Source organism: Somniosus microcephalus, chromosome 11, assembly GCF_052327205.1.
Source record: "Somniosus microcephalus isolate GS21.2 chromosome 11, FLI_Smic_1.0, whole genome shotgun sequence".
Taxonomy (NCBI): Eukaryota; Metazoa; Chordata; class Chondrichthyes; order Squaliformes; family Somniosidae; genus Somniosus; species Somniosus microcephalus.
Genome location: NC_140997.1, coordinates 202,503,042 through 202,528,855, shown reverse-complemented (window position 1 = coordinate 202,528,855; position 25,814 = coordinate 202,503,042). Strand labels below are relative to the sequence as shown.

The window sequence follows — 25,814 nt, the reverse complement described above, 5'->3', positions numbered from 1 at the left end:
TTCTGGATGAGCAAAGATTTTCTCCAATTAAATATTGGGAAGACCAGAGCCATTCATTTCGGTCCCCACCACAAACTGAGTTCCCTAGCCACTGATTCCATCCCTCTCCCTAACATCAGTCTAAGGCTGAACCACACTGTTCGCAACCTTGGTGTCATATTTGACCCTGAAATGAGCTTCCGACCACATATCCGCAGCATAACAAAGACCGCCTACTTCCACCTCCGCAACATTGTCCGTCTCCGCCCTTGCCTCAGCTTATCAGCTGTTGAAACCCTCATCCATGCCCATAAAATCAAAAAAAGGGCATATCAACTGGCAAAAAAAGCACCAGACCGGAAGATTGGGGGCAGTACAGGATACAGCAGAAGAGGACAAAGGGATTAATCAGGAAGGGGAAAATAGAATACGAAAGTAAACTTGCAGCAAAAATAAAGACAGACTGCAAAAGCTTTTATCGGTATATCAGGAGGAAAAGACTGGTAAAATCCCAAGTCGGTCCCCTGCAGTCCGATTCGGGAGAATATATAATGGAGAATAAGGAAATGACAGACCAATTAAACTCATACTTTGGTTCTGTATTCACAAAGGAGGACACAAATAACCTCCCAGGAATATCGGCAAACATAGGGACTAATGAGAGGGAGGAGCTGACAGAAATTAGTATCTCTAGGGATATGGTGTTGGGTAAGTTGAGGGGACTGAAGGCCGACAAATCCCCGGGGCCTGATAAACTACATCCTAGGGTACTTAAGGAGGTGGCCCTGGAGATAGCAGATGCTCTAAGGATCATCTTCCGGAACTCCATTGACTCGGGAACAGTACCCGTGGATTGGAGGGTAGCTAATGTTACCCCAATATTTAAAAAGGGGGGTAGAGAGAAAGCAGGGAATTATAGACCAGTAAGCCTTACATCGGTTGTGGGCAGAATGCTAGAGTCCATTATTAAGGATAAAATAGCGGAGCACTTGACAAATGGGGAAAGGATCGGACAGAGTCAACATGGATTTACAAAGGGTAAATCGTGTTTGACTAATCTGCTGGAATTTTTTGAGGAAGTAACTGGTAAAATAGATGGGGGAGAGCCAGTGGATGTGGTGTACCTTGACTTCCAGAAAGCCTTCGATAAGGTTCCACACAAAAGATTGTCATGCAAAATTAAGGCTCATGGGATTGGGGGCAAAGTATTAACGTGGATAGAGAACTGGCTGGCGGATAGAAAACAGAGAGTTGGAATAAACGGCTCGTTTTCAGAGTGGCAGGCAGTGACCAGCGGGGTGCCGCAAGGATCTGTCCTGGGACCCCAGCTGTTCACAATATATATAAATGATCTGGATCAGGGAATTGGATGCAATATTTCCAAATTCGCTGACGACACTAAACTAGGAGGAGGGGTGGGCTCTGATGAGGATGTCAGGAGGCTACAGTGCGATTTGGACAGGTTGGGGGAATGGGCGGATACGTGGCAGATGCACTATAATGTGGATAAATGCGAGGTTATCCACTTTGGGGGTAAAAACAGGAGGGTAGATTATTATCTAAATGGCAATAGATTGGGAGATGGGGAAGTGCAGAGGGACCTGGGTGTTCTTGTGCACCAGTCACTGAAGGAGAGCATGCAGGTGCAACAGGCGATTAAGAAGGCAAATGGTATGTTGGCCTTCATATCAAGGGGGTTCGAGTATAGGAATAGGGATACCTTACTACAGCTGTACAAGGTGCTGGTGAGACCGCATCTGGAGTATTGTGTACAGTTTTGGTCGCCCCATCTGCGGAAGGATGTTCTTGCCATGGAAAGAGTGCAACGGCGATTCACCAGGCTGATACCTGGAATGGCGGGAATGACCTACGAAGAGAGATTAAATAGTTTGGGCTTGTACTCACTGGAGTTTAGAAGATTGAGAGGGGATCTCATCGAAACATATAAAATTATGGCAGGCCTGGACAGGCTGAATTCAGAGAGAATGTTTCCAATGGCCAGGGAGCACAGAACCAGGGGCCACAGTCTAAAAATAGCGGGCAAATCATTTAAAACAGAGATGAGGAAGAATTTCTTCACTCAGAGTGGTGAGCCTGTGGAATTCCCTGCCACAGAGGGCTGTGAAGGCTAATTCAATAAATATTTTCAAGAGAGAATTGGATATATTTCTGAAGGCTAAGGGGATTAAGGGTTACGGAGAAAAGGCGGGGACGGGGTACTGAACTGGTAAGATCAGCTATGATCTCAGACGAGGATCAGCCATGATCTCATTGAATGGCGGAGCAGGCTCGAAGGGCCGAATGGCCTACTCCTGTTCCTATCTCTATGTTACCTCTAGACTTGACTATTCCAATGCACTCCTGGCTGGCCTCCCACATTCCTCCCTATGTAATCTTAAGGTCATCCAAAACCCGGCTGCCCGTGTCGTAACTCACACCAAGTCCCGTTCGCCCATCTCCCCTGTACTAGCTGACCTACGTTGGCGATGGTTACGCAGCACCTCGATTTCAAAATTCCCTTCTTTGTTTTCATATCCCTCCATGGCCTCGCCCCTAAATATCTCTATTCCCCTTCAGCCCTACAACCCCCCCGCGCGCCCCCCCCCCGCCCCCCCCGGAGATATCAGCGCCCCTCTAATTCTGCCCTCTTGAACATCCCTAATTATAATCGCTCAACCATTAGTGGCCGTGCCTTCTGTTGCCTAGGCCCTAAGCTCTGGAATTCCCTGCCTAAACCTCTCCGCCTCTCTACCTCTCTTTCCTCCTTTAAGACACTCCTTAAAACCTACCACCTGGTCTAATTTAACCTTATGTGGCTCGTGTCAAATTTTTTGTCTTAAAATACTCCTGTGCAGTGCCTGTATAAATACAAGTTGTTGTTGTAGTATGTTTCATTGCAACGTTTGACAGGTCTCACTAGTTTTCAGCTTGTTTTACTTGAATTTTGAGAACTTTGTGACTAATGTTTTTATGCCTATTTAATGTAGTCTTGATAATGGTTTAACAATATTAAAGCAAGAATTTATCTTGTCTTAATTTTATGTGGTGTTTATCAGAGGTTATGCATGTAGGTTAACAGTCTACATATTGCAATGGTAGCAGTGTTTCTCATTCTTTTATTCTGTAGTCCTCAAAGGTCAAGGATAAATGTTTTCCCAAGAGAGAAAACAGAAGACGCTTTGTGTGGGGAAAGCATATCAAGTACTTGTGCAGGAGAAATCACTGCTGGTATTTGGTTACAGATTTAATAACAGTACAGAATTTCGTGGAACAGCGCCATTAATTACGCCGTTTTACAGCCCGATCGTCTCGTTGCGAATTTACGGCAACATTTCCTGGAAAAGTAATTTCAATACACCGCAGCGAGCATAATGGCGAATCTAGGACCTCAAACAGCATTGCCAATTCAATCACATGCCTCTATATAAAAAGCTCGGATCAGACGTCATTCCTCACAGTGAGGCTTGGGAGTGTGAGGTAAGTGTCAGAATCCTTTATTTGTCATATCTGAAATAACTAAGTTATTTAAAACAGCTCATTTTAGTTGAAAAGTGCTGTAAAAAAAAAAAAAAGTAACCAGGTGTCTGACCACCCCAATTTTTGCAGAAATGTTGCAAGATGAGATAAAGAAGAGAGTTCTAAACTTCGGGGACGAGGACCTGCAGGCCCCCCTCCATAAGGTAGAAAGGTGCTGTGAGTGGTTACTGGGGACGCTGAGGAGGAAACCTGGCTGTGTGGGAGGAGGTGGTTGTGGCGTGAATGCCACGGACAGGGAACCAGTGCTGGAAAAAGTACAATGACCTGACTTGGCAGGCAAGGTAACTAACTCTGCCTGCAAACCAAACCAAATTACTGCAGCTGTTTCTTTCTTTGCAGTTGCTGTCTCTTCTCCTAAGTGTTTCCAGCATGTTCTGATTTTGTTTCGTGCTGTTTAAAAGGAAAGACTTGTTTAAAAGCTCAAGATGGTCTGTCAGCAGCAGGTGCCAAATAGGAGTTGGCCATTTGATTCAGGAATTTGACATGCAGGATTTGCAGCTGCTTTCAGGCCAGATGTGTTTGTATACTCTGGTCGGTTCCCAGCAGCCAATGTGTTGACCATCTCTTTGAATCTGTTGACCCTGGGTGACGGGCTTTTAAAAGTGGTCTGTAGTTGATTTGGACAGAAGCATGTCCCTGCTCAAGGACTCATTGCAATGTCTGCAAAGTGCCCTGAGAAAGTGGCAACTAAGTAGCAGAGCCCCCAAACAAGCTGATCCCCTGACACCTGCACCACTCGAAGGCTGTCAATGTCCTGTGCACTTCTATATTCCGTTTTCTCTTCACGGAGCAAATTGGCACATATTGTGCGTGAGTTCAGGGCAACCAGCAGGGGGATTGCTGCCTTCAAAGCACTGACGGCATGAGGAGAGTGCCCTCCTGATGCAGGGAAGTCACAATGCCTTGCTTGTGGCATGTGCTGAGGTTTCTGGCATCAGCTCGGCGCGAGGTGAGCCCTTGTTTTGTCTCCACCCCAGGGCTGCACCTGAGGATGGACAGCTGCACCATTCTAACCTTTTGTCTTCCTACAGATCCATAGAGGTCTGCAAAGCCGAGGGGCGTGGGCAACAGAACAGGAGAACAAGGATGAGGAGGAGGAGGTAGAGCAGCCCCAGGGGTGAAGTTGGGAGAAGGGACATGGGCCTTTCCATCCCCACATAGCACCGTGAGGGTGCTGAAGTGCAGGAGAGAGGAGACCAAGGCACCCTTCCTCGCTCCAGAGTGCAGCCTCCTCACCAACTCCTGGCCCCTCCCACTCTGCAGCAGATGCACCTGCCTTACCAGCTGCGTAAGTCTGACGGGGCAGGGGGGGTCAGAAGAGGGGGTAATGTGCCCCAGTCTCCATTGAGGAAGGGTCAACAGTGAACGAGGACTGAGAAGGCATCTGAAGAGTACTTCAGGGATCCGCAGCTGAAAAGAAGGAAGCATCAAGAGCATTGCAAATACTTGAGCTCTGGGGTCCATCGACCATCACTTTTGCCTGTTGACAGCTGTGGTCAACAGTGGTTTCCAGGGATTATAGCACGAGATGGCTACCTTTGGCCAGAAGGTTGTTAAGGGCCTTTGGTGTCTGGCTGAGACCTCAACCCTGCTGCTGATGCCCATGCCCCCGAGCCAGCAACAGTCTTGGTCCTAGGGATGTGGGGGCGGGAGAAACGCGGTGTCTTGAGGAAGTAGGGTGCTCGCCTGCCTGTAAAGTCCACCTCCTCCTGCTCCTTCTCGCTCTCTGGTTCCTTTTGCACCTTTTTTGTTGTTTAACTCTTTACTACTGTAAATATTTTTATGTTCTTTAAAAGCAGTTACACAGGCCAGTTTGAGAAAATGTCTTTATTAATAAACAAAAATATATTTAACCTGTTGTCACAGAATCTATGCAATACTTTGCACAGCTTGATACCTTGCTACCTCACCACTGTTACTGATCCTGGGCTTTCAGTCCACAGCCATCTCCTTTTACAATAATGTAAATATGCTGCACTGAGTGTTTGAACTGTTAACAGTTTACCTGCTGCATTGCTACCCAGCAATGCTGCTTTATGTATGAACCAAGCTATCTGCGTTTCCAATTTGAAAACCGTTCAATTTTCTGTCTTTGCATCTTGTTGAATAAACGTTTTTCAGATGTTGTCAGTAATAAGTTTAGTGCAGCTAGTTTTTCAGCACTTTTTCCACTGATTTTGTTTGTTGACTGGAAGTTTAATATGAATAAAAGTTCTGATACTTGTTAAATTATCTTGCTTCTCATTACTTGAGTTCCTACTGCCACTTGATTCGGTGGGTTTGATGGAGGGGTATTATGAGGGTTGGGTTGGGGGTGATCACTGGCCAAAGACCTGTGCCACTGGCAGTTGTCAGCGTGGAATCCTCTGAGGGGCCACCACCCCTAGGTTCGGGGACATGCAGGTCGGGATCCTCCGGTTCCACTGGTTTCTCATTTGCCAGGTCCAGGCTGAGCACTTTCTGCAGGGTGCAATTGAGCAGTTCACAGCACACCACTACAAATTTTCTCCATTTTTTTTTTAATAGGGGGTTTGCTGTAGGACATCTTTTCTCTCCGCCCCATCCCGCCACCGCCCCCCCCCCCCCCCCCCAACCTTTCAGGTGCATGAAGCAAACTTTCAGCACCCCCATGGTACTCTACCACCTGCTAGATTGCTGCGTGTGCAAGGTTGTATCTGTCTTGTGCTGCATTTGTCGTGACGTGGAACGATGGCTTCAGGCTTTGTTCCCCAGGATCAATCTGCCTCCTTGTCCCTGGCGGCTGAATAATTCATAGACGGCGGCAAAGCGAACAACAAAGGCGGCATAACTTAGAATCTACACACAGGATCCTTTGCTGACCATAGCAGACAATTTGCACATTTTATGAGTGGCAACCCCTTCCCGTTGATAAATGTGCCAGGGTCCTTGTGGAGCCTTCAGTACCACGTGGGCATCCGCGATAGCCCGCTGCAACCTGGGGAAGCTAGCAAGCCTGTGGAAGTTGATAGCCTTGTCTCTGCTCCGCGGGGGACATGTCCTATTTGATGAAGTCCGATGCCCTGTGGAAGAGAGCCTCTGCTACCTGTCATATGCAGGCCCTCGTATCTCCCTGGCTGACGTTGTACAGGACTTGACTTGAAGGAACCGGAGCTGTAGAAATTAAAGGTCATGATCACATTCCATTTCACAAGTCACCAATGGCTTCTCTGGTGAAGCACAGTCTGTGCGCACACAGATCCTCTGACAGCTGCTGGTATAACATTCATTCCCAAGCGGTGGGGAATAGTTACGGTGTCGTCTCCGGCTATGGTGCCTCACCTGTTATGCCTCTGCTCCTGCTCCTTCTCCTCTTTGTCCCTAATAATGCATAATAGAGGATTGCCCAGTGGAAAGGCCATTGCAATCCTTTGACCTACCGAATGAGAGGGTTGGGGGCCTCTGAAAGCATCACCTTTAGATACAGGACTCTGGATGGCAAAACTGTAGATCTCAGTATGAGAGAAGCAGAGAGAAAAATCCGAGCGATCAACTCCAGCCTGCAGAGGTGAAGCTCCACAACTTTAATGGTCCTCCCAGACAACCAAGGGCCCACCTGCACAACTATTTTTCAGTTTAGTGGCTGCGGCGAGAAAACTCGTGAAAATCAAGGAAATTTGCAATCGCTATTGACATGAATGGAGGCGGAGTTATGATCAACTTTTCACTGTTTCAGCAAGGGTTTTGGTGGAGGGGTGCAAAATTCCCAAGGAAAGTATAGTATAGCGTGAATAATGCGTAACCCACAGCATAGTCTCCTGGGACTTTTGAACTGAAAAACACCCCATGTTGTAGATACACCATTCCAATGCAGCAAGTCTCCAGGAAATTCCCACCCAACATTTTAGGAACTAAAGTTTCCCCAGTTTTCAAGACGTTTGTTTTATTAGTGAAGTAGTTCCTCAACAATATCTTTACAATAAAATTGTGTGTGTGAGAGATTTATATATGTCAAGTCTGTCATCTATGTCATGTCTTTTGTCAACCAACATAACAAAAAACAGATTATCTGGTCATTATCACATTGCTTTTTGTGGGAGCTTGCTGTGCGCAAATTGGCTGCCGTGTTTCCCACATTACAATAGTGACGCCACTCCAAAAAGTACTTCATTGGCTGTAAAGTGCTTTGAGACATCTGGTGGTCATGAAAGGCGCTATATAAATCTAAGTCTCTTCTTTTGAGTCATAGGCCACTTTTTCACTGGTTAAGTGTTTAAGTTTGTTTTTCTTCTTTCTACTTGGTAACAACTCAAGACCTTTTTCCCTAATTTTAATTTTCGCTCCAGTCACATTACAGCAAAAAAACACGACCATGTCGCAATCACTTTTAAAGAACCAAAACAATTCTCCCAAGTATGGCTACTGTGACGGTCCTCATCGAGGCTCAGACTGAGAGGAATGTTTTTATTAAGTGTTGCTTTAAATGTTGTAAATTTTGAGTTGAGTGTATTTTCAAACTCCTAGGAGTAAATTGGTTAAGAAATTACCTACGCAAACCTGCAACTTCATTTACAGCATGTTGATGTCAATAGGCCTGGGCTTCCAAGAGCCTTGGACTCTTTTAAGGAGCTTTAATCCCACACTCTACCACTCCCACATTCACTGCCACCCTACATATGGGTCCAGCTTTGCTCCAGTTGCCCTTTTGCTCACTCTCAAACACACCCCAACCTCTCTGGCTCTGCTCCCTCCCGCAGACTTCCAGCACTGACCTGGCTCTGGTGTCTACATATACTCGGGTTTTGTTGTATTTCACCCCATCACCCAGCCATCCATTTCTACGACCATTAACTGGTAGCAGGATGGTGAATAGCCTCTTTACTTCGAGTATTGTTGAGCACAGCTACAGTGAGCAGCACCCACCGCTTCATCTTTGGATATGCTTTAAATGTGGACTATCCCAGTGCTCTCAAAAGATTTAAAATTTACTAAGTGGAAGAGTTGGAATAAACGGGTCTTTTTCCAAGTGGCAGGCAGTGACTAGTGGGGTACCGTAGTGATCGGCGCTAGGACCCCGGCTATTCACAATATATATTGATCTAGATGAGGGAACTAGATGTAATATCTCCAAGTTTGCAGACGACACAAAGCTAGTTGGGCGTGTGTGCTGTGAGGAGGATGCAGTGAAACTCCAGTATGATTTGGACAGGTTGGGTGATTGGGCAGATGCAGTATAATGTGGATAAATGCGAGGTTATCCACTTTGGTGGCAAAAACAGGAAGGCAGATTATTATCTGAACGGCAATAGATTGGGAGAAGGGGAAGTGCAACGCGACCTGGGTGTCCTTGTGCACCAGTCGCTGAAGGTAAGCTTGCAGGTGCAGCAGGCGGTTAAGAAGGCAAATGGTATGTTGGCCTTCATAGCGAGAGGATTCGAGTACAGGAACAAGGATGCCTTGCTGCAGTTGTACAGGGCCTTGGTAAGACCACACTGAGTATTGTGTGCAATTTTGGTCGCCTTATCTGAGGAAGGATGTTCTTGCCATGGAGGGAGTGCAGCGAAGGTTCACCAGACTCGTACCTGGGATGGCAGGAATGACGTATGACGAGAGATTGGGTCGATTGGGCTTATATTCGCTGGAGTTTAGAAGAATGAGAGGGGATCTCATTGAAACTTATAAAATTCTAACAGGACTAGATGCAGGAAGGATGTTCCCGATGGCGGGGGAGTCCAGAACCAGGGGTCACAGTCTAAAGATAAGGGGTAAGCCATTTAGGACTGAGATGAGGAGGAATTCCTTCACCCAGAGAGTGGTGAACCTGTGGAATTCTCTACCACAGAAGGCAGTTGAGGCCAATTCATTAAATCTATTCAAGAAGGAGTTAGATATATTTCTTAAGGCTAAGGGGATCAAGGGATATGGGGAGAAAGCAGGGACAGGGTACTGAATTTGGATGATCAGCCATGATCTCATTAAATGGCGGAGCAGGCTCGAGGGGCCGAATGGCCTACTCCTGCTCCTATCTTCATTGTTTCTATGAAATGGGGTTTTATGCTTTTCTGTACTCCTGCACTGAGGTCGCGCTCTGGTCTTGAGTCTTTATTTGAGTCAGGCAATATAAACAAAATTCTGTAAGGCTGAAATTGGTTCTGTGTAAATGTAGTCTTTCTCCACATTAGAGTTGCTGGAGGAATAATGCTGATCTTTATGAAAATCAGTATTAATCTTTGGAGAAATTTTGCAATCCCTTTCGCTATTCTCTCTTAGAGCCGTGGAATAAAAAAAATCGCTATTGGAGCAGATCAGTAAAGATCTCATACTACTGCTTTGTATGTATTTGTGTGAAGTTTAAAACTACGAAAAAGCTTTCAATAAGTGTTGCACAGTTCACACTGATATTTGTAGACTCAGTATTAATGTTTTGGGCCTGTACACTGGTCACCTTTTGATTTCAGCCAAATATGGTTCCTACAATTATTTCCTAGAAGAAAAAGCTAACAGTTAGAGAATGAGTTTTGATCACCTGACCAGTGCTTGGCAGTCATTAGCACTAGTGCACTGGACTAAACACATTACGTTACCTTAAATTATACTTCAAATCACTTTATATTCACATTGGCTAATAAAAAGAACCTCTGCATTTATGCCCAGATACACCCACAATCTGGGTGCATACAAATTACATGGCTTAAACGATTGCGGAATTCTGGGTGTAAGTGAGCTAAGCGTGTAACTACAATCGTCCAAGTCGCCTTGATCTTTCATGTCCGTCCATCAAATCCTCCGTCTGAACGAATCTCCGCCCACAAAACTGGTCACGCTTCTGACTCTCGTGCGAGTTTTCTCCAATTGCGTTTGTTCGGGAGTCTCTCAACATTGTGACCAGGTTTTCAGGCGCAGCAGGAAACAAAGTAATTTTTTCTGTTCTTTTATTTGCAATTTTTTGAGTTTTTTTAAATTATCCTCACTGAGACCTGTTTTGTATTTTCTGTTTCTTAATGGCATAAGTTGAAGTCACATTGAAAAGTGAAAAGCTTCCCAATTGCAGGTTCCTAAACATGCTGTGGCTGATGTTCATGAATAATGGCTAAATTTGTCTAACTTACACCCAAGGTGGAAACTCCCAGCCTTGGGGTTGATTCTGCTTGAAGTTCTTTCATTTATTTCATGTACCACTTTATGAGGGCGTATAGCGCTTTGCTGCCTGTGGTTTGGGTTCACATCTCTCTAATTACGGGTCTACTGTGCGTGTTTTGGGAGTACGTATGCTGATTTCAGTTTGGAGACTGCTACCTGAGGCTCAATGAGTGTGATCAGTTGTGGAGCAAGTTGTCTGCTATTCGTGTCGTGGTACTATGACTTTGCTCAGTAATGGTTAGGCAAAAGAGATATTGATAAATTTGAAGTTTGGGTGAACAGCAAAGTAAGATGGGGTGGAGGGGTTTGGTTGAATATGTTTTTAACGTGCGATACAACATTTCAGCTATCTCTTTTAAAAAAAAAAAAAAATATTCCTTCTGTGCGTTCAGTAGCTTCCTGGCAAGCTTTTACAGTTTCTTAACCTGCGTACCTATGTGTTCAGATCCGCTGAACATCTGTCGAATTTTTATGGGTGGTGTTTGAATTCATGAGGCTTCATTTCACTTCACTGCGGTATTTAATACACAAGTTCCACTCGACATTGCTTGTTTTGGGTGGCCCAGTACTGTGATTGATTTTTTTTTTCAGGAAGGGATAGTTTTTGCACTACTGAGGGTTCAGTGGTGGGGGGCTATCATGTAATGTTCGGCGCAGTCCCATTGCAATCAATTAGTCATAAATGTTACATTCACAGTGTCAGTTACAAGTACAGTACCTTTGGAATCTTGAGACCATCATTGTTTTTAATATAGATGGCTGTATTTGCATCTGTCTTCACAAAGGAAGCGGATGATGTGATGGTTTCACTAAAAGAGGAGAGGCAAGTTATGGACAGGATAGTAATAGATAAAGACATACTAAAAAGATTAGCATCACTGAAGGTTGGTAAGTCACCTGGTTCAGATGGAATGCATCCTAGGTTGCTGAAAGAAGCCAAGGTAGAAATAGTAGAGGCGTTGGTCACAATCTTTCAATCTTCATTGGATACAGGAGTAGTGCTGGAGGGTTGCTAATGTTATACCACTATTCACGAAAGGGGAGAGGAATAAAGCAGGAACCCACAGGCCAGTCAGTCTAACCTTGGTGGTGGGTAAGTTATTGGAAACCATTATCAGGGACAAAATAAACTTGCATTTGGAAAGGCTTGGGTTAATCAAGGAGAGCCAGCATGGATTTGTTAAAGGCAAATTGTGTCTGATTAACTTGATTAACTTTCTCTGTTACCTCATCAAAGAATTCAATCAAGATAGTACAGTAGATGTTGTATGGCCTTTCAGAAGGCATTCGACAAAGTGCCACATAGGAAGCGTATTAAAAAGATGTTATTAAGGGGAAAGTAGCAGCATGGATACAAAATTGGCTCCGTGACAGGAAGCAAAGGGTGGTTGGATGTTTTTCACACTGGGAGGTGGTTTGCAGTGGTGTTCCCCAAGGATAGGTTTTGGGTCCATTACTCTTTGCAATTTTTATAAACGACCTAGACTTGGATGTAGGGAGCAGCATTATTAAGAACATAAGAAATAGGAGCCGGAGTAGGCCATTCGGCCCTTCGAGCCTGCTCCACCATTGAATAAGATCGTGGCTGATCATCGACTTCAACTCCACCTTCCCGCACTATCCCCATATCCCTTGAATCCCTTAATACCCAAAAATCTAAAGTTTGCAGATGATACAAAACTTGGCAAAGTAGTAGATAGTGAGAGGATAAGTATAGGCTTCAGGGTGACATAGACAGGATGGTGAAATGGGCAGAAGCATGGCAGATGGAGTTCAATGCGGAGAAGTATGAAGTGATGCACTTTGGGAGGTCTAATATGGAAAGATAGTATATTATAAATGGCACGATTTATGGCACAATTTTGAAAAGTGTAGATGAGCAGAGGGACTTTGGTGTCCATATACACAAGTCCTTAAAGGTGGCAGGGCACGTTGATAAGGTCATTAAAAAAGCATATGGGTTAATTGGGTTTATAAATAGAGGAATAGAATATAAAAGCAAAGAGATCATGCTAGAAATTTATAAATCACTGGTTAGGCCTCAGCTGGAGTATTGTGGACAATTCTGGGCCCCACACTTCAGGAAAGATGTAAAGGCTTTAGAAAGGGTGCAGAGGAGGTTTACCAGGATGTTACCAGGGATGAGGGACTTTAGTTATGAGGAGAGGTTGGAAAAGTTAGGACTGTTCTCCTTGGAACAGAGAAGGTTAAGAGGTGACCTAATGGAGGTTTTCAAGATGATGAGGGGTTTTGATCGAGTAGATAGAGAAAAATTATTCCCTTTGGCGAGTGGGTCAATAACCAGAGGTCGTAGATTCATAATCATTGGAAAAAGATCTAGAGGGGAGATGAGAATTTTTTCACTCAGTTGTTGGGATCTGGAACACTCTACCTGAAAAGGTGGTGGAAGCTGATTCCATAAATAATTTTAAAAAGGGAGTTGGACAGGTACTTGAGGATGAGGAACTTACAGGGTTACGGACAAAAAGCGGGGATGTGGGACTAAGCACGACGGCTCTTTCAAAGAGCCAGCACAGGCACGACGGGCCGAATGGCTTCATTCTGTGCTGTAAGTTTCTGTGATTCTATGACATGCTTTAATAGTTCCTAACAGGTGAATGTTACTGATGAATGCATGTCTGAAATGTGATTCTTGAAACCGAGTTCTGTATTTTTTTGGCATTAATAAATAGCTGGTAGATGATTGTTTGTTTATTTCTAAAGTATACATAATATCGACCACACTGTAAGTAAAATTGTTTTATGAACTGCTGGTCTACATTACTGTTGCTCTTTTGAATCATTTATTTCATGCAAGCTTTGTTGCAGTAATAATTTGTTTCCAATGTTTAGGCTGGGAAGCTTGCTATCGAACGAGGATGGGCAATCAATGTTGGTAGGTAGCAGAAACTTAATTACTGAAAATATCTGTAGGCCATGTGCACGTCATCTAGATTTGCATTTTAATTTACTGTAGAACAAATAATCTGGACTGCTAAAGTGACAAAGAGGGCTTTTTTTATATAGTTCATCAGTCAGCTAGCTGAATATAAAGGCAAAGAAAAAGTTTGATGAAATTTATTGTAATAGCAGAGTTTCTAATATCAGGTTACACTGTACAAAGTGTAATCTTCTATTAGAAGCTCTGTTATTGCAAATAAATTTCATCAGACTTTCCCGCTGTTCTTTTATTTCAGTTAGCTGACTGATGAGCTGTAGAAACAGCCATCTTTGTCACCTTGATTATTTGTTCTGCTGTACGCCCAGGCAAATGACTAAAATTACTACTGTGGCGACTATTACAGGCTTATAATAATACCAGCAGTTTAAATACTCCAGAGAAGACTTGCAGAAACCAGATTTGTATGACTTGCTCAATTATTTGATTTTTTTTTAAGATTAATCGTGTCTGCTGTGTTTGTTAATCCCAGATGTCCGTTCAGTTGTGATGAAAGTGACTATTTTCCTTTTCAAGCACAATGAATTGTGTAAAAAATGCCATGTCATAAAGTTTTGGTTTGTTTTGAAGACAAAGAAGTGCTATATTTGTTGCCTAGCACCTTTGCATTACCATACATCATTTCAGAGCACTACAGCAGTCTAGAGAGAAGTGTGGTGGCTGCATTTGTCTTAGTTCCCAGGATATTTATTGAAGGATTTTTTTTGGGAAGTACCCGTTAAACCGTTCAAGCTGACATATTCCAAGGTAAGGTTCACAAATATGATTTTAGTCTGCCTTCCTTTGAACATTCCTTTAATAAACACATTTTCACAACAAATTAGGAATAGAACATCCAGTAAACATTTTTGGAATACTAAAAAGAGGAAGAACCTGCCTTTATGTCTTCAGAATATCCAAAAGAGCTGCACAGCCAATGGATTACTTTTGAACTATAGTCACTGTTGTAACATGCCATAGCCAACTTGTGCACAGTAAGGGCCCAAAGGTAGCAGTGAGATAAATGACCGGGTAATCTGTTTTTAGTGACATTGGTTGAGGGATAAATGTTGGCTCAAACATTGGAACATTGCTGCTCTTTGAATTGTTCCATGGGATCTTTTACATCCACCTGAGAGGACAGACAGTGTGCCTCGGTTTAACCACCGAAAGCTGGTACCTCCAAAAGTGCAGCACTCCCTCCGTGATGAACTGGAGTGTCGACCTGGATTATGTACTCCAGCTTTGAGTGAGCCACTGAGCCAAGGTTGACACCTTGCTAAATTTAAATACAGGAAACTCTCTTTTAACCGGCACCTAAATATCCGGAATTCTCTCTTAACCAGCAAAATTCAGGAGCAGGTTCAGGTAAGTTTTACTATCTATTAATGGCCGTGTAACCGGGGTTCCTGGATCTGTGGCCGTGTAACCGGGGTTCCTGCACCTGTGGCCGTGCAGCAGGGACTCCTGGATCTGTGGCCGTGTAACCGGGGTTCCTGCACCTGTGGCCGTGCAACAGGGACTCCTGGATCGGTGGCCGTGTAACCGGGGTTCCTGCACCTGTGGCCGTGCAGCAGGGACTCCTGGATCTGTGGCCGTGTAACCGGGGTTCCTGCACCTGTGGCCGTGCAGCAGGGACTCCTGGATCTGTGGCCGTGTAACCGGGGTTCCTGCACCTGTGGCCGTGCAACAGGGACTCCTGGATCTGTGGCCGTGTAACCGGGGTTCCTGCACCTGTGGCCGTGCAGCAGGGACTCCTGGATCTGTGGCCGTGTAACCGGGGTTCCTGCACCTGTGGCCGTGCAACAGGGACTCCTGGATCTGTGGCCGTGTAACCGGGACTCCTGCACCTGTGGCCGTGTACGGGGCTCTCTGTAATCCGGACTTTTTGATCAACCGGCACCACGCTGGTTCTGTCGATGCTGGATAAAAAAAGAGTTTCCTGTCGCTCATAGCGTTTCACAACTCATCTGTGACTTCACTGTGCATGAGGTTATGTGGTCATCTTTACTCCTTGCAGAAAAGCCATGTTCCATTGCTATCCACTTAGTTCTTGTTCTTGACACTTAAAAATATAGTTTTTGATATCAAAGTGCCAATAGACATATTAATTATTCCTAAATTCTAATTTTTACAGTAAGTCCCCTCAGTTGATTTAATCATTTTGTGTTAAATATAAACTTGTGCAGAGACCATTTATTACATTTTAACAATTACAAAGTTCAACTTTTTAGGTTTTATAATAATCGGTGTTTTCCTTCCATTAGGTGGCGGCTTTCATCATTGCTCAAGTGAACAAGGAGGAGGGTTTTGTGCTTACGCTGACATAACTTTGGCAATTAAGGTGAGATTATAGAGTAAATAAATGTGAAATTTTGTATCTGACTATAAGATACTATGTTGCAAAATGTGAAAACTAATTGGATCTATAAGGTGAAACTCTTATTACTTGTAATTGGTTATGACTATAGAATGCATTTTAATGATTATTACCATACAAATATTATTAATTTTATTAAGTGTAAAATCCTCAGACTGACCATCGGTCCAAGGAAAAAAAAATATCTTCCTGGATTGGATGTTTTGTTAGCTCTTGGTTTTGTTGAAATGAACACTAATATTACAGTAATAGAGATGCACCAATTACTTTGTTCCTGTAACACTGATGCTAAACTACTAACTACCACATTTTCCCAATCTTTTTGTATAACCCAGTCCTCCCACACCAGGGAACGGTCTTACCTCCAGAGTTTTGAACCTCACTTGTGTCTTAGTGATCAAAACTCCACAGAATACTTGATGTATGGTCAGAGCAGAGCACTGTATAGTTTAAGTGTGCCTTCCTTGTGCAATGATAGTCTTGTCTTTCTCGATCATTGGAAAAAGTTCTACATGACATGAGTTTTGGTAGTCCTAACCCAGTTTCTGGGAACATAAATCTACGATTCAAACCTATCTGTAATTCAGCAGTAATTGAAAGTACACTGACAGTCTCATTCAAATGTTACAGTGATGCTTAATCTAGGAAATGGAAGTGTAACAATTAGGGATGTTATTTGGAGGTTTGGGATTCATGTGCATTGTTTGGGCAGAGCAGAGTGTTTTACTTTGCTTATGGTTTGTGCTGCACTGGCCTTTATGGCTTGATGCTGACACTGGATGCCAAAAGCTGAACACTGATAATTCTCCAGTATTGACACCCTTAATATTAACAATGAAAAAAATCAGCAAAAAATACATTTCTTTGTACATGCACTTTGATATATGCCATTTAGATACGTGTATATTTAGCAGTTAGCAACTTCATTATACATTATCTTTACATCTATGTAATCCATATCAGCTGTCTGAAAATCAGAATTCCTTTTCAGCATTTTATTTATTAGAGCACATTATAGGTTCAACATAAATCACTCAATTTAACCAGTCGACCAGTTGAGACAATCTGGTAAAATACTCTGTACCAGTTGATCTGCCCCTGTTATTTGAGTGAATGTTTTGTGTACAGTAAGGTTGAATCTGTCCAGATCTGACTCCTGTCTCTCATTGTTGGAGCAGTACAAAGGAAACTTTACGCAATAGCCGAGATTGGCATAATCTGTGCTGGGAATGGCTGGCAAGTGCTGATCTCCCACACTGCACTGAAGTAACTGGGCCCATTTTTGCAGGGTCAGCTCATTAAGAGAAGTTTCAAAAGTTTGTTTTCCAATAAAAAGATTACAGTTATTACTTTTGTGCAGATGTCAGTATTGCTATAATGTGCCCTTTGTTGAAAGGAACTGATGAGATCTGGCAGGACAAGGAGAAGCCTTATGATGGAATAAGATCACATTCTCTCAGAGAGATGCGTGTCAAGAGTCCACAATCATCTATCTTTTTATTTTGAAGAATGGGAACCATCTTGTTTTATGGTTTATAATGCTACTGGCCTGCCAATTTGTGTTGTTGAACTGTGACTCGGCCACCAGTATTATACCTGAGACAGCACAGCTGTGAATGCTGCAGTAAGCATGTACTGTAGGTAATAAAGGCCCCATGTTACATCACGGATTAGGGAATAATCCTGGTGCCCTGACATGCATTATAGTGGTCACCTTCGCAGTATTCATTTCTCTAAGTATTCTATTATGGTCAAATATTTTTAAACATTTTTTTGAAATTGCTTGTGTGGAGACACATTTGCATTTCTGCTTTTATAAAACACCCTTCTTTCTGCTCCAAGTTTTTGTTATTCCTTTTTCTGTCCGCCTCATAATTGCGTCTATATTTCCCCTAATTTATTTCAAATCCAAGTGGTCACCTGTATTTCAAAGTACAGGAAACTTTGTGTTATCCGGAGGCTTAACTGTCCGGAATGCTAGAGCCACCGGCAAAAATCAGGAGCCGTTTTCGTTAGTTTTTTTTTCTTCTCGTTGCTTTTTTCCTCAACAGTCAAGCTCTGCAAGGTCTGCTGAAGCTGTTGCTAAGCTACAGAAACGCTACAGAGATGCTTGGACTGTTTAGAAGCTGTTGCTAAGCAACAGGGTTTGTTGACAGATACGGAGCTCAAAAGCCTCCGTATCTTTCAACATTAGAGCTGGAGTGTCCGGCAGTTTTGAGGGAACGGCAACAGCTTGGTCCCGTCGGTGCCGGATAGCGCAAAGTTTCCTGTATGTGACAAATATAAAAAATATTTTTTATTACTTGGTAACACTGCCTGACTGTTCTCATATGTCTAGTACCCTTTTGTTTAAATTTTCTCTGTACTTCAAAAATTACAAAACTGTTAATCTATGATGTTATGTGCAGTAATTCTAAGTGTGTAGTTATGCAGCTACTTTTGCTTTGTTTGTGTGTAATTATGACTTTTTGTTGCAGTTTTTGTTTGATAGAGTGGAAGGAGTGTCTAAGGCTATGATCATTGATTTGGATGCACATCAGGTAATTTACCACAATCTTTATATAACAAAGTGAAAAGTGTTTACTCTTTTTTTTTCCCCCACTTGCTGAGATAATTGGTTTGTAAACATTCATGTCAGAAATGGGCTGATAGGTAGCCAAATGATTTGTACTGTTATAAACGGTGTTGAGAAATGACCAATTTTTCTGATAGAGCAGGCTACCTTGTGAATTGGTACAAAAAAAAGAATGGGGGCGACTTTGCCAATGGGGGCACGTTGGAGGCGGGACAGCGGGCTTAGCAGGCCAATTAAGGGGAAGCCGGTTACACACAACGTCAGCGTATGACGTTTCATCTGTCAAAAATTTTTGACAAATGAATTGTCATCGTTTGACAGCTCTGTGAAGCTGTCAGACACTGACATTCTCTGTAGTTTGATGAGTTCTTGCACAAATTAGATGGTTGTTGCATTGGAGAATGCAACAGCCATCTGTCATCTCTACCGCAGAGATGCGAGACTCTCCGCATCCCCAACTCTTGAAGCCTGCAGGAAGAAACAATGGTAAGTAAACTTTTTCTAACACTTTTCACTTACCTCACATACTCACCTCTCCACACTTGCACCCTTCACTTACCTTCACAGCGCACTTTTGCACCCCTCTGACCCCCGCAGACCCACTACTCGCCTCGGTGACCCTGGCGGGGTTCGCAGCCTTTGGGAAGCCCGCACTTCTGTGGGTAAAATGGGGATAATCCTCTTATCTGCCTGTTAGCTACCTGTAACAGGCAGTTAAGTGGCTGTAATCCCCTTCCCGCCTCCAAGGAGACGGGACCCGGTGCGGGACGGCTACTCGCCTCCTGGCAAGATGGCACAGAGCCGGGTTGGGGGTGGGTTGGGCACCCGCCCCCATATTCTGTCACTTTCCCGGCAGGCCCGCCTCCCCAGGGCTGGCAAGATCGCGCCCAATGTTTCTGATTCAGTGCTACTGGTCTTATAAAATCAAGTGATTGTCCTTTCCCCAAGCCAAAAGAGCATTGCTATATTTTGTGCTTCATTTTTCTGGCAGTGACTGTGTAGATGGCTACACACTGGGAGGTGTACAGCAGTATCCTGGATTGACTCATTGGCAGAGAAATTCGACCTGCGTCCAAAACGAGCACAAAGTCGGCAGAGCAATGGCTTGGAACCTCATTGAAATGCCACTAACGAGCTGCAGGTGCCAAATGGGTATCCAGCAGCTGCTCATGAGTTGGGGAGGGCAGGTAATTGGCCGGCTACTATGCTGAGCTGGCTGACAAGTCAAGTCTGGGGGGGGTGGGTGGAGGAAGTCCATCCCGGAGGTAGGGTGGGGCGGGGGCCTCGAAAGGGCCATCAACGGGCCGGAGTTTATTTGTGAGCCCAGGAAGGGAACTCCTGCTCCTCTTGGGCCCACAAAAATAAAAACTCTAAATTTCATGGGGCTGTTTTTGAGCAGTCTCCAGCAGTCACTTTAAGTACCGCTGGCGAGGCCACACAATGTCTGGTACAATTAGGCGGAAAATGTATGGCGTCTGCCTGTTTGTACCTGAACTTTGTCATCAGGGTCCTACAACCAGCGTAGAACTTCGATTTGCATATTTAAGCAGCCTATGCTTGTTCCAGGCAGGCTGCTTGCTCATTTATAAGCCTGCCTGAATATGACATCAAGCGGGCCTAAAGCATCAGTGGGGCAGCCGAGGTGCCCCTTGATTTTCAACTGCTGGCGAGAAATGGGCGGCGCTGTGTTTTAATATCTCCCCCATTATTCCTACTGCCTGGTGGTGGTAATCAGTGTAGTGTATGTGCCTTTAAGAGCCCCAGGTGTGCTGTAATGCCGGTAATGGCCACTCGGGCTATATAAGCCTGTATATTGTGTATATCCGTTAGAAACCCCCCCCCAAAGACTTTGCTTAGTTAAATACCTATGAACCAACTCCTGTCTTCAGTGTCTTTATCAACACACGGACACTACAGTGGCGACGAAGTGGAAACGGACTTACCTGCAATTCGGCAGCACCTCAAGGACATCGATTCCTCGGGCGTCCAGAAGACTCAAGAAAGTGAGAGAAGCTGTGGTTTCACCAGCTGGCCAAGCTGGTGGCAGGTACTGCGCTAATCCTTCCTGGGCGTCAGGCTGGGGCTCCAGCGGCTAGCTCTACAGCTGAGACAGGCAGCGAAATCGGAGGCAAGCAATAACGGACTGGGAGGGAGCACTCGAGACAGCCGGCGCTGCGAGCAGGTCAGCGTTCAGACCTGGAGAGAAAGTCCGGCGGGAACGAGTCTCCAACTGTAAATAAATTTTAAAAAAAAGAACGGAAACCGCGGGAAAAAGCGTTGTCATCGGCAGCAGCGGCGGGAAAGCGCGGGAAGTGCCATATCTTTGCTGCAGAAAAGAAAGAAAAGCGCGGGAAGCGCCATATCTTTTCTGAAATGCCTAAGTCTGGCAATATTGATGCTTTTGATAGCGAAATAGAGGATTGGACCACATACGTGGAAAGAGTAGAGGTATATTGCACTGCAAATGGAATAGAAGATGAAAAAAAAGCTTCAGTACTGCTGAACCTAATGGACGCAAAGGCATACGGGCTGTTACGAAATTTAATCACTCCAGCCAAACCAAAGGACAAAAATTTTAAAGAAATTGTTGATACCCTGCAGGGGCACTTAAACCCAACACCGCTGCTGATAGCGGAACGATTCAAATTCTTCAAGAGAAATCAACACAAGAATGAAAGTAACGCTAATTACCTAACCGAATTAAGAAAGCTATCAAAGTACTGCCAATTCGGGGCGGGACTAGCAGATTATCTTCGAGACAAATTCGTCTGCGGTCTCTTAAGTGAAGGAACACAAAAAAGGCTGCTTTCTGAAAAAGATTTAACATTGGACAAAGCTTTCAGTATGGCTGTATCATACGAAGCAGCAGCAAGAGGAGCTGCAGAGATACAACAAAAGACACAGGGCTTCGGCACCCATGAAATGACACAGGGTTTCGAAAGATGTTATCGCTGCGGCAGATCCACCCATAACCAGAGGGACTGCTGGTTCAAGGACAAAGCATGCAGGCAATGCGGAAAGATTGGACACATTGCACGGGTATGCCGATCTGGACAAAATAAGTCCACAGACAGAAAAAAAAAATCAATAAAGGAAATTACAGGAAGGTACAAATGATGATGGACAGTAGCTCCGAAGACCAGAAGAGCGATAGCGACTCCGAAAACAAGAGACTAAGCTGTCTCAAATTACATAATGTACTTGCCAAAGATTACCAAACCATTTGGGTTACCCTCACGATAGCAGGGTCCCCAGTTAAAATGGAGCTAGATACAGGATCAGCTCTAACCGTAATAAATCGATGGGATTACGAGAGGCTATTTTCGCATATACCTCTAAAAGACACATCCATTATCTTAAAAACATATACGGGGCAGAAAATATACCCCAAAGGAAAAATAAGGGTGCCTGTTGTATACAATGGCAAAGAAATACAAAAGTTGTATTTATACATTCTACAAGATGGTGGTCCACCGTTGTTGGGACGTGAATGGATCAGAAAGATACGTTTAGACTGGCACTCCATTCAGGCACTGACGGTGACCAGTAAGAAAAAACCCAATGATGACATCATACCTGAACGATTGAAAGACCTCTTGGCCAACGCCAAAGAAGTGTTTCAAGAGAAACTAGGAACCTTGAAAGGCATCACCGCCTCAATAAAAGTGGAAGATGCAGCAATTCCCAAATTTTTTAAGGCAAGACCGGTGCCATACGCAATTCGTCCAGCAGTCGATGCAGAGCTGGAGAATTTGGAAAAGGCAGGCGTATTATCCAAAATAGATTGGAGCGAGTGGGCAACACCCATCGTTTCAGTCATGAAAAAAGCATTGAATAATGATAAATCTGAAGAACAGAGAAAAATTCGTATCTGTGGAGACTTCAAGGTGACTGTAAACCCGGTCCTTCACACAGTACAGTATCCTCTTCCGAGGATAGAAGATATTTTCGCCTCACTATCCGGAGGGAAACGTTTCACCAAAATTGACTTGGCACAGGCATATCTACAGATGGAGGTTGAGGAGGCCTCTAAAAAGTATCTCACGATAAACACACACAAAGGCCTGTACCAGTACAATCGACTGGTTTTCGGAGTAGCATCAGCTCCAGCTATCTGGAAAAGAGCTATGGAGCAAGTCCTGCAAGGAATTCCGGGGACTCAATGCTACCTAGACGACATCCTTGTAACAGGAGAAAACGACAACGAGCACCTTGCCAATTTGGAGCAGGTGCTCACTAGGCTGAGAGAACGGGGCCTACGAGCAAATCGCCCCAAGTGTGAATTTTTCCAAAATCAAATATCATATTGTGGCCACATAATTAATAAGGAAGGGTTGCATAAGTCACCTGAAAAAATTGAAGCGGTCATAAAAGCCCCAGCACCTGAAAATGTTTCACCAATAAGGTCGTTCCTGGGATTAATAAATTACTATCATAAATTTTTACCGAACTTATCAACTCTTCTACACCCTCTTAATGAACTTCTACAAACAGGAGTGATTTGGAAATGGAACGAAGACTGTAAACGTGCCTTCCATAAATGCAAAGATTTAATCACATCCGAAGAAGTTTTGGCTCATTACAACCCATCACTGCCAATCAGACTGGCGTGCAATGCATCCCCTTACGGCATAGGAGCAGTATTATCCCATAAATTCCCTGATGGCTCAGAACGGCCGATAGCTTTTGCGTCACGCTCATTAAACTCAGCTGAGCGTAACTATGCCCAAATCGACAGGGAAGCACTCAGCCTGGTATGGGGAGTGAAGAAATTCAACCATTACCTACACGGACAAAAATTGACCTTGTTGACTGACCATCAACCCCTCATCTCCATATTCAACCCTAAAAAGGGTGTTCCCATTATGACAGCGCAAAGGCTACAGAGGTGGTCCCTTTTTCTAGGGGCACACCAATACAACATAGAATACAAAGGATCAAAACAGCATGGGAATGCTGATGGTTTATCGCGCCTACCGTTGCCAACGGTAGAAGAGGCACCTACAGTAGACCCAGTGGAGATGTTCCACTCTACCATAGTGGAATGTCTACCAGTAACAAATTCTGCCATTGAAAGGGAGACGAGAAATGACCCGACTCTCTCACGGGTCTACAATTTAATAGTGAAGGGATGGCCAGCACATGGCGAACCACTGTTGCCAGCATTCTCGCAAAGAAGAGAACAGCTGTCAGTGTGCCGAGGAACCTTGATGTGTGGATCCAGAGTGGTGATTCCACCCAAACTCCAGGATAAAGTGCTAAAGGAGCTTCACGAGGGGCATCTGGGTGGAGTGAAAATGAAGAACCTAGCTAGGGCATTTGTATGGTGGCCAGGTATCGATGGAGACATCGAAGAAATGACCAAGAGCTGCCTAGGATGCCAGAAGGTCCAAAACGCTCCACCACAAGCTCCTCTACATCCATGGGAGTGGCCCTCATCTCCCTGGCAAAGGGTGCACATCGACTTTGCTGGTCCATTTATGGACTCAATGTTCTTAATCGCGGTGGATGCACACTCCAAGTGGCCGGAGGTAATAAAGATGTCCTCCACCACCACGGAAAAAACCATCACAGTATTAAGGACCATATTTGCCAGGAATGGGCTGCCGGAACAGATATGTTCTGATAATGGACCGCAATTTGTGTCCGAAGAATTCAGGAAGTTCTTAAAAAACAATGGGGTTAAGCACTAGACGTCCGCCCCATACCATCCCGCCACCAATGGATTGGCGGAAAGGTTTGTCCAGACCTTCAAGAAGGCCATCAAGGCCATGGGTAATGAAGACATAAAACTTCAGCACAAGGTGGATAACTTCTTCTTCGCATACAGGAATGCAACACATATGGTTACCAACCAAACTCCCGCCATGATGTTCTTCAATAGAAACCTAAGATGCCGGCTGGATTTGGTCAAGCCCAACATCAGAAGGGACGTGGAGAACCGGCAGTTTCAAGGCATGAATGAAAGGCCAACTAGGGCCTTCCAGATAGGTCAACAGGTTTTGGCCCGGGACTGCCGTACCGAGAAATGGCAGCCTGGAACTATCTGCACACGACTAGGACCACTGATGTATACCGTGGACATCGGAGAAAGCATAATAAGGCGCCATGCTGACCAAATCATTAAAGTCATCCGAAAAGGGACAACCTACACCACAACTCTATACGTCTAACGATGAAGTAGAGATACCCATATCTACCTCCGATCCGGTGATACTGGAACCCGATGAACCCGACACTGGCATTCAAGCCGAATCAGCCTTGCCAAAAGAACCTACTACACCACCAGAAACTACTACACCCCCGAGGCGTTATCCGGACCGAGTCAGGAAGCCTCCTGAGAGACTGACTTATAATTAATTAACTACAGCAATGTATATATTATTTTTCTTATAACATGTAATTAATAATTACTTAAAATATGTACTGGTTAGCTAAAAGGGGAGGAATTGTAGTGTATGTGCCTTTAAGAGCCCCAGGTGTGCTGTAATGCCGGTAATGGCCACTCGGGCTATATAAGCCTGTATATTGTGTATATCCGTTAGAACCCCCCCCCCCAGACTTTGCTTAGTAAACACCTATGAACCAACTCCTGTCTTCAGTGTCTTTATCAACACACGGACACTACAATCAGCACCTCCAATCTGTACTTTCCCTAGAGGAGGTGGTGAGATAAGGAATCTATTCTGTAGGGAATCGTGCTCACAAATTATCCTCTTTTTAACTCCTCGTACATTGTGGAATGATGTGCTGAACCATTGTTTACATTTAGATTTTTTCCCTTTATTTTAACCAATGCGCACATTACAACTTCCCAGTATATCAAAAATTATTTACTTGTTATTACATAATCTCTTACGTCAAATCAATGTTAAGCAGCAATCCATAGTGGGAACATAATGCCGAACTGCATTGCTGAATGAGTAAAATATAGGGACGGTCATACTGGAATTGTACAATGTTGTGGCCATGCCTTGCATGCGGTGTGCAGTGTTGGTCAACTATACTCGAGGGAAATATTCCAGCCTTGGAGGCAATTCAAAGAAATGCTACAAAGCTGATCCTCCGTGTCATAAGAATTGATCTACGAGGTTGAACCACAGAAACTGGGGTTGCAGTCTTGAAAGCAGATGGTAAATCCAGGGCATTACTTCAAGGTAAGCCACAGCATGGGTTGACATTGATGAAAGAAGAATTTAGTCAGATGTTCAGAAGTATTTCTTAAAATTAATGAGTAATCATCATTTGGAGGGATAGTGGGCATTCAAGATCCAGTTGACTGCTGCTATGGGAGTATTGTATATTTT

General features: G+C 44.2%; 1 protein-coding gene across 5 annotated transcripts in view; it reads left to right on the top strand.

Annotated features, from left to right (window-relative positions):
• hdac11 (histone deacetylase 11) overlaps positions 1-25,814 on the top strand; it is a 125,127-nt gene that overhangs the window by 58,657 nt on the left and 40,656 nt on the right. For all 5 annotated transcript variants that reach the window (XM_086001707.1, XM_086001708.1, XM_086001709.1 and 2 more), the window contains 3 exons: positions 13,468-13,510; positions 15,820-15,896; positions 18,410-18,472. In XM_086001707.1, the coding sequence (XP_085857833.1) occupies positions 13,468-13,510; positions 15,820-15,896; positions 18,410-18,472 (183 nt within the window). The remainder of the gene's footprint in view (positions 1-13,467; positions 13,511-15,819; positions 15,897-18,409; positions 18,473-25,814) is intronic.